The sequence below is a fragment of the Falco naumanni genome, chromosome 9 (assembly GCF_017639655.2).
Source record: "Falco naumanni isolate bFalNau1 chromosome 9, bFalNau1.pat, whole genome shotgun sequence".
NCBI classification, from domain to species: domain Eukaryota; kingdom Metazoa; phylum Chordata; class Aves; order Falconiformes; family Falconidae; genus Falco; species Falco naumanni.
Window position 1 is genome coordinate 51,865,215 of NC_054062.1, and position 10,000 is coordinate 51,875,214.

The following is a 10,000-nucleotide window of genomic DNA, read 5'->3' on the forward strand; positions in this document are numbered from 1 at the left end:
TAAGACATCTCAAATATGTCAAAATTGAAATGGAAATTACAATTTTGCATAGTTTATAATACTGCATGTTTTAAACCTAAAGAGCAACCAAACTTACAAAACTTAACTGGAGAATAATGGGCATATTGACAGACCGTTCCTACTCAAAACATTTCATTTCTTTATCATATTTCCTTATCATTTTCCTTATCATGGACCTGTTGGAGCGAGCCCAGAGGAGGCCACAGAGGTGGTCAGGGGGCTGGAGCCCCTCTGCTGTGGCGCCGGGCTGGGAGAGCTGGGGCTGCTCAGCCTGGGGAGGAGAAGGCTCCGGGGAGACCTTAGAGCAGCTCCCAGCACCTACAGGGGCCGGCGAGAAGCTGGAGAGGGGCTTTGTACGTGGGCACGTGGTGACAGGCCAAGGGGGAATGGCCTTAAGCTGGGAGAGGGGAGATGTAGATGAGCTGTGAGGCAGAAATTGTTCCCCGTGAGGGCGGCGAGGCGCTGGCCCGGGCTGCCCAGAGCAGCTGTGGGTGCCCCATCCCTGGCAGTGCTCAAGGCCAGGCTGGATGGGGCTGGGGGCAGCCTGGGCTGGGGGGAGGGGGCCCTGCACAGGGCACGGGGTGGGACTGGGTGGGCTTCGAGGTCCCTCCCAACCCAAACCATCCTATGATTCTGAGTTCCACTAAATCTCCGGTACTTCCACACCACATTAGCCCAGGCCAGGGGATGACCGGGCTCTGTGTTTAGAGCTGCCAAACCATGTGCTCTCAGGTTGACTTCTTCTGCAAGTTTTCAGTCAGCAGAAAGCCTGGCACCTCGTCAGGCAGACCTAGAGAGGTTTGGTTACCTGGGGTGCACCAGAACTGGGGGATGCAGGAGCTCAATTTGAGGTGGTGTTATGCTACAATACAACCATCACCTGCCCTGGACATCAAGATCACCACAAGCCAGAGACATAAATGTTATGTCTTGGAGCCAGCATGAGACATCCTGCCTGCACACTAAGCAAAGTGCAAAAGTCCAGGACTGATCCAGACATTTGCTTCTTCAAAGAACAACTTAGCAGAGAAAAAGTCCAGACTTTTCTTCCAGAGGCTGTGTGCACAAATACCTTAATAAATGCCACATCATTATTTGGTACTAATACCCTGCACATCTTAATCACATGTTCATTGTAGTCTCACGTTTGGCTTCTGCTGTGTGAAAATTTAGGTTGGCTGCTGCATACTTTTCTGGGGGAAAAAAAGGCTGAATTATTTAATTTAAGTGATTTAGCCATTGTTGTTGAGTTCTATCTGTGGCACAATGGGAGGGGGGTGCAAAATTGGTGCTTCAGACATTTAATTCACTATTTATTTTAGTAGCAACATTTGACAATAGTGAATTTCTGCACTATGTTTCCCGCTGTGCAAATTGATACCAAATGCCTCCTTAAAAGAAAAATGGGGTGGCTAGTTTTTTAATAACAATTTTAACTGTTTCATCCAGGGGCATACCAGAAAATTAAGCAGGATGCAATTTTAAAAGAATATAGAGAACCTTTTGCTCTGTGTTACAGTCATAAAGCTTAACCAGAGAGCAATATCTTTCACAATCTATAAAAAGTAAATTACAATTGAAAACCAAATTTTGAACACATATTGTACCTCCAACTTCTCAGCGAGCCAGCACTTTCTGACTAAAAAATTTATTTTATACCTTAAATGCCCATTGTTTTAAGCAGGAAAAAGCCTCTGCCCTAAGGAACCCATATGCTAGCATCCTGCTCTTAAAAAAAAAAAATGTGTAAGTACTTAACTTTCAGATCATAGTCTATGCAGTGGAAGTCATACAGAGTTAACAAGATTGTGACTTTTTGGATAAGGCCCAAAGGCCCTTTTCTGAAGCCTTGCTCACAGGAGTGAGTTGTACCCACAGGACAACAGAGAGAAGGGTATCTCCTCCGTGAGCGGCAGCTTCCGAGCTCTGACCTGAACGAGGGTATCAGTCGGCTGAGGATGGATGCGCAGCTGCCAGGGGTGGCACACGAGTGCAGTGAGGAAAGGGACCACAAGTTAGCTCTGGCTGGCACTGCCTGCATGCTGCCCTTTCTGACATTTTCCTACATTGCCTTCCTTTTTATTCTTTTTCTTCTCTTCTTAACCTCTGTCTTGGATCTCTTTAGCAAAAAAGTGAATCTCCTTGTTGGCTATAGACCTCTCTGTGTTTACTCTTGGGCACTAAGTCCTAAAACTCAGCGTGGCTTTTTGGGGGACATGCTTTCTAGCAGCAAGGTCTTGCTTCTAGTGTGGTGGTCTCAGGTGGTCCTGATGCTTGTGGTGAAATTACCAAAAGCCAGAGGTTAAAGCAGCTCTACCTCTGCCTTATATTACGTTAGGAGACCAAACGGTCTGTCTGAGGTCCAGATGGAGCTTCACAGTCCTGCTCCTGCTTTCTCACCATCCTAGATGTACCAAAAGCAGCATTTTGTCCACACACAGACAAATCCTATGGTGGTTCACCCAGCCAGGATCAGTGCAATTAACGCCCAAATCCCTGTAAAAGGACAATCTGTGTCTGCAGGGCTATTACATGTAGAGTTTTGCCATGCTTTCATCTGCTTCTGCCTCTGCCCAGTGCTAACAAACCTTCATAGGAAAAACTGGGCTGCCTAGCCCCATCACATCGGTGTGCGATGCCTTGCCATAGCTTCCCTGAAAGCCGTCCAACTGGCTTTTATATCAGAATAAAGCTTATGTGGGGAAAGGAAACAAAACAAGCCATGAGAGAGAGGATATCCTGCCCTGTGATTGAAAGAGCACGTCATCCCTTCTTATCCAGACACAGACACTGCAGGATTTACCTTAGATACAACAGTGACCATGAGCTCTTCACTTCTGTCTGGGCTTGGCTAAATGTATGTGACCATTCCTAATGGTGCAGGCTCCTCAGCTGTCACTCAGCTTCTTCACATCCCGCTGTATAATGAGGCTTTGTACCTCAAGATCACCAAAAAACTTTAGCTGCATTGGGCTGCAGCTCTTGAATTCCGTATTTTAATTTAATGTAGAAAATGTGCTGATCAGAAAACTCTCGAGCTGCTTGTACAGCGTTCAGAAAGCAACTAATTAAACTCTAACAAGGGCTCAATGTCAACACGTGACTAAGAAAATAGGGAGAAGGAAGCAGAAACCCCCTAAATAACTGTACAGGTAAAATGCAGTGTAAATAAGCATCTCCTGCATTCCTGGCTTTTCTTTGTGACACCTCATGAAGGAAGCATTTGACAAATCCATCCCTGTCTTGCCACTCGGTTCTGGCTGCAGTTAGTTCAAGGCGCTGGTTGAGATCTGTGAGGACATCTGGGCGAAGCATTGCCCACCTGAAGCCCTTTCTGAGTTCAGTCTGAATTAACTCCGTAGTTTTGGTTGGAAAAAATGCCGGTGCCTCTCTGCCGTGGTGATAACAGAACTCACCAGGGATATGTCAGATGCAATTTGATTTTATCCTCAGCCCAAGGGGACCTGAACCCACACATTTTACCTTTTGCTAGAGTACTCTAACTCTCATGATATGGAGCATCACCTCGTGGTGCTGTGCTACCTTGTGTAAATAATTCAACTTTTTGTCACAATCCTGGAACTCAACGCTGTAACTACCAGACCAGAAAGACGTTCTTGCTCTTTCTCTGGATCATTTTGCTCAATGCAAAATCATTCCATTTAGCTGCTTCAGCTGGGTGAGGAAAACATGACAATTATTTTTTTTTTCAACACTTCTGTTCATGTTTGGTTTGGCTGCTAAACCAAACCCTGAAGTTTCTACACATTCCTACATCTGGATAGATTTGTGTCTCAGAACTTCTGAGTGCTCAGAGGGGTAGGGACAGCCCAGTGAGGCAGCACTGCACATCCGGGGCACCTAATCTAGAGCTTTAGCAACACCCATGGGATGCAGGACTTCATTAGGGATGACACCAGATCTGCTGCTCAGGTTGCAGCATCCTAAAATTGGGGATTGAAGGGATTGTTAGGCCTTCACTGGGCTGTCTGGGCATGGAACAGCTTAGTCCAGAGCAGGATTGGGCCTCAGCCTGAAAGCTAAATTCATGACCTATTTAACAAAATCAGTATTGGTTGAATCACAGTCATCTACCGGGCATTTATACAAAAAGCATTTTGTACCTGAGGATGAAGGCGTAAGGTTACTGGGACTTGGGGAGGTGCCAATGGAGACTGGGCACTCAGTGCAGGCATTTAACATGCCCAGTTCTTCCAAAAACACCCTTTGGAGTAATCTAGACCTTTTAAGCACCTGAAACGTTTAATATCTGATGGGAGGCCCTTTATTTACATACTGAAATTACATAAACTTAGATCATTTTAGTTTAGATCTTTAAATTATTTTAATTTCAGAGTAAATCAGTATCAACAAGTTAATAAGAATGTCTATAAATACCTTCTACAGATTAGCTCCCTCAGATCTAAGCCATGTGTTACCATTTTTTTATTATTTTATTTTAATTTTATTGTATTTCACTATTCACTTTTTATACAAGTGTCTTTTTATAAAGAGATGAAAGTAGGACACTGGATTATTTTATGGATAATCTTTTCTAAGAATATTGCTTAGAACTGGTATAGTTTTCTACATACACTAACATAGTGAAGCTTCCACTAAATACATATGCAATGACAGAAACTGTTAATCTAGTTATCCTTTTCTTTAACATCCATCCTACAATAAGATTTCTGTAGCTGGATCCTCAGCCCTTCATTAACCTGAGTGCACAATAAGCTCTCGGATGCTTTTTGGGGCCCAGAAGTTAGTAAGAAGATACAGGGATATCCATTTTGAGATGCTGCTCTTGAATGGCCTGGATTTTTGGTGGACAGGCAGTTCTGTGGGATTATGTCTCTCTAAAAAGCCTTAAGCTAGATACCACAAAATGCAAGTGTCCAGAATTAGTCTGGCAAATCAAAATATCTGTCTTCGTATGTTTGCCTGTGAGCACTCATCATATTGTGGATATCACAGTAATACAAAGAATAAATAATACTGTCTACCTACATTTTAACTAAGAAAGTCAAGAGGAGTGACGACTTTTGAGTGTCTGCAACCCTTTCTGATTCCGATGGGATTTGAAGTGCTTCAATTTACTGCACTGTGCAACGAGGCTCATGATTTGTAAAACACAGGCAAACAAACGTTTCCAACGATTCTAAAGCATCTGACAGTATTAACTTCTAAATGTTAACATATGCCATAAAAAAAGGAAGACTTCTTTGTTCGCATTTTTATTCTTCCTCCAAACGTACACTGTATCATCATTCCTCCTGCCCCACTCCCAGCAGGTGACCATGGAAATTCTGCAACTGATTTATAGATGCTTCCTTACGCTACCCACATGAAAACGCACAGATTTAAAAAATGCAGAAGCTTAAGATTGCCTGCCTTAATTAAAATATTTAGTTGTTCATTCAGGGAAGTAACCACTTTAACAGCACCGTAAGAGAGTGAGTTGGGACCAACAGAGCATGCAAACTCACTGCCCAAGCAGCTAGCTAGTCCAAGGGAAGGTTAGTGCACTGAGTAAGAGCTTAACCTGATTTACACTCATCTGACATATTTTAAAACAACTGTTACGTCCTATGTAAAATGAGGAAATCGCACCACGTTATGCTCAAATGCTGCTGGTTTTAAACATCCACAGAAATGTGTTCATAAAACGCATAAACACAAGGAGTCCATGAAACCCCCAAGAAGCATTCAGGGATACAGTCCTACTTTAAAATTAAGGCACGAAACCCTAAGGGAAAATGCCAGAAAAAAACAACTGGTGTTTTCTCTAAGATAAGTATTAAAAAGGAATTAAGATTTGCTCAAAATCTTAACATATCATTCATGCCACCCTACTTCTTCTCCTGCTTTTGCATCACTATGAGAGCACCAGAAACCTAAAAAAAATAGCCAGGTACCTTTCTCCAAAATAAACAATCAGGGCTTGAGTGTATGCACCAAAAAAAAGCAATACACAGAAAACTGAGAGAGATCCAGCTCACCTTGAAGTCCATTTCCATTTGCACTGGTGCAAGATGGTGGAGGAGAGGCTTGGGGCCTGACAACAGGAGCAAAGGCGCTCTTTTGTTTCACTGCAGAGATGACATTGGCAGGTGAGAATGAGAAAATGCCGTGTGTACTGCTACAGTTTGAAGGGAGGGTGACCGAAGAGGCTGCCATGGTAGGGCTTGACGGCACTACTGCAATAAAGCAAAAATAATCAGGACTCAGATTGAGGTTTTCACGGCAAACACGGAAAAAGAGAGTGATAGGGCCTTGCCTCTTAAAATATATATAGAGATATATATATATAAAAAAATATATATAAAAAAAAAAAAATGAAATGCCTTGGCTTGGCCACTCTCTGGATAACAGGCAAACTCTTTTGTGTTGGACTTCTGTTACAAATTGCGCAGTCCAATTTTTTTTTTCTATCTGAGATTGTATTATGGCACAAACAGATCAATTTATTATATTCATTTTTATGTCCAGCCTCCAGAGTCACCCCTCCTTTTATCCAGTAGCTCACAATATAGGAAATCAAAACAATGCAAGTATTTGATTTTGTAGTAAATATGAATCTATATGATGATGTGTTACCAAAAATAGACACTTACTGCCATAAGGAGAGTTAGCTGAGGAGCCATTAAGAAATCCAGGGGAACCTGGTACACCTAGATTGGGCATGCCGGCATTGCCATATCCATTCATGCTATTGCTGACTGTGTTGTAATTGGACTGCTGAGGAGTACTGCTGGGAACATATCCTCGCGGGGAAACACTGCTTGTGTTGCGACTGTAACCTACTGTGTTAGAAACCCCCCCACCCCAAAAAGATAATGTTATTTTATAATATAGACTTAGGGCTGGGGGGTTTCCTCATGCAGCATATATTACACAGTTTTAATTGATTGCACAGCTTTGCTCTAAGTTGTCTCTTACTGCCCTATCAACTCTTGCAGTTTGAGATAACCTTATCACGCCAACCCTACTTAAATCATCTGCGAGCACTCTATGTTGTCTCTCCTCTTAGCACAGACAGCCAACAAAAGCTCTCTTCGATCCAGCTGTGTCAGGTGCCTTCACGTTTGTCTTTAGGAGCAATTATCAACAGGCTTGAGTCCCGCTTTGTACCAACACACTGCATGTACTTTCAGCCTCTCCAGACCTTCAAATGCCATAGCTGACAAGAAAAACTTTTTTGTTGCAGTGATTTACTTTAAAAGGCTGTTTTGGGGTCTTCATTTTATGATTGATATTTTTGTACTAACAACAAGCTCGTACTTTCATAAGGTGTAGCCATCAGTGAGAACTAATTCAAGATCAAGTACAGAATTTTATAAGGCTTATTAGCTTGGGAAATGCATTAAAAGACAATCTTTTTAGAAGAGGAAACATAGCAGAATCAGGATTTTAAACAACATTTCGTTCCTATCTGAGCAATCAATTTAATAATTACATTGCAAGCAAAAAATATGGGTTTGAACATATCTAATAATCCTGTTTCCCTCCTTTCATTAGTATCAAAATTAATTTTAAATGCAATATGCTGCATGCATTTTCAATTACAACAGGTAAATTAAATCAACTATTACTTTTATTAGTAACATATATGTCACACATGCCTATAAACAAAGTATTTTAAAATCACAGACATCAAATTAGATTTATCTGTGTAAATATTCCAAAACCAGGTGGAGATACCTAGACATAATTGTTTTATAAAAACCATACAAGCTGTATATTTACTGTGAATAATAAAGAGCTTTCTACACTTGCCAATTTAATATTTTTTTTTCTGCTGGAGATGCTTTATGATAACAGTAAATGAAAGAACAGGAAGAATTAAATATTACGAGAAAGTTAAAGACAGCATTTCATTACACGATCAGACATATGACTATGGGGAGAAAAAGAGGTAGAACACAGCAGTGACATCAGAGCGTATTAATAGGCACCGGCCAAAAGCAGTCAACAACGTGAAGGATTAACTCTTGAAATCCCACATACCTTGGTCATTTGCTTGTGATGTTTCGGAAACATTAACGGCGAGCTGGCTGCTGAAGGAGTTCACTCCCATCATGCCAGTGTGAGCAGGAGTGTTGGCTAGAGTGGGGATCTGGTTGTGATTGCGTGGCACACTGTATAACGCTTCAGCAATGTCAGCTGCTCGTTTCAGGATTATTTCCTATCAAGACATAAAATAAGCACTGACAACTAAGAAATTGATTTGTGCAAATATGCCAAGCGGCAACAACATTAAAATTTACGGAAGAGATTCACGTGAAATTATAGTAAGGGTGGGGGTTTTGCTGCTTGTTTCAACTACGCGTTCTGTTTTCCTTGCTACATACCAGCTCACTATGCAATTTCATGGCAACCCAGGTAAGTATAAAGAAAAAAAGAAACTAAGATAAAATTACAGTTTAGTGCTGTAAGTCACATGAAAATTGTAACATGCATTTCATTCATCCAGGGCAGTAGAGGTATTTTCAGCAGTTTGCGAAGTACAGTATATTTTATCCGCTCTGTTGAGCAGATTTCTTTAGGACTTCCCATTAGTCACTGTATATTTTGGCCCGAGTTCAAGGTTATTCTCTTGCCTTAATGATTGCTTATGCTTTTGGCACCTTACACTTAATTGTCATTTCTGATAGGCAAACTAGCGATGAGAAGAGAATGGGAAGATGAAGCATTTCCCTTGGAGCATTGCATCACATCAGACTGCCCTCAAGGTGGCTGGCAAAGCCAGGCTGTGTAGAAAAAGAATGTGCTGATGCTCTGCCAGCTTCGCAAATAGCAGGTATTGATTTACATATGTAGGCGTGTAGACAAAGACTGTGCTCATGACCTACCTGGTTGTTATGGGGCATCCCATATAGGGCTTCAACAAGGTCTGCTGCTCTTTTAAGTAATACTTCCTAAAGAAAAACAAACAACCTGCGTTATGTTTCACTAAATGCAGCCATCGTTCCAAGAAGGAAAGAGAAGTGCGTAACACTGGCAGTTTGTGGTGGCATCGATAATTACGAGGAACCGACAAAGCGGGTAAAACACATCACGAGCTATCCTGGTGCTCTTGCTATATTTAGTGGATGTATTACAAAGATAGGAAGGTATTTTGTTTTGGAGGGAAATACTGCTTATGGTTTGAAGTCAAAGTTAGATACGAGCCTAAAAATAATATTGCATTTTACATCCAGCTGTTCAATTATGATTGACTAGAAAAGGTGTTTGCTGCTGTAGCATGTAGCTCTCGTGCTGAATTAGTGAAATCAGTGCTTGAGGTTTAATGATGTAGTCTTATGGGTATTAAACAAACAAACACATGGTAGAGATATGAAAGGCACAGGCATCACATTTGGCTGTTAATTCCTAGCACTTTAGTGGTGAAGAACAATAAGTAATTTTCCATATCTTAATTAAACTGGCAGAGTCCTTAAAGACAACATCTCACCCCTAATTCATGCCCCAAATTTGCAAGTGAGTTCAATGCTTATTCCTCTTTATTTTGAACAATAAAGTGAATTAACTTGGGTTAATCTAGTTCTTTCATAATGACATTAAGAAATTTTTCAATTAACCTCTTTGACTGCATGTTGTAAAGGACTTCATAAATGACTTCACATTCAGAGAGTGTTGAGTACTTGTGCCTGGGGGCATGGATGCACTGAATTTTGTCTTATCCCTGTCTGCATGCCTACTTCCAGTTTTATGATTGTGAGGATTAATCCATAGTTTAGTTAATTTTAAATACAAATGGACTTAATTTTTTTTATTTTTTACCTTCGGCTGTAATAAAATTTAGCTGGAGTTTTTTAGGAAAAGACCTATCCAGAAAGACTGGAGCTCTCTTAGGTACAAATACGAGATTTCTTCACAAGTTACGTGACTACTTTGAAAGCAATCATTTCTATGAATGAATAGAAATCAAGCCCGGTTACAACTACGCCAACCAAAAAAATATGAGCCGTGCCCT

The 10,000-nt window shown here is 41.3% G+C and overlaps 1 protein-coding gene across 2 annotated transcripts in view; it reads right to left on the reverse strand.

The window, feature by feature from the left end:
- Nucleotides 1–10,000, reverse strand: part of EBF3 (EBF transcription factor 3) — a 121,087-nt gene that overhangs the window by 1,305 nt on the left and 109,782 nt on the right. The window contains exons 12-15 of one of the 2 annotated variants that reach the window (XM_040607310.1): nt 8,877–8,942; nt 8,032–8,209; nt 6,639–6,827; nt 6,024–6,221 (exon numbers count right to left, since the gene is read on the reverse strand). In XM_040607310.1, coding sequence (XP_040463244.1) covers nt 6,024–6,221; nt 6,639–6,827; nt 8,032–8,209; nt 8,877–8,942 — 631 coding nt within the window. The remainder of the gene's footprint in view (nt 1–6,023; nt 6,222–6,638; nt 6,828–8,031; nt 8,210–8,876; nt 8,943–10,000) is intronic. The other variant, XM_040607311.1, reaches the window with a different exon arrangement.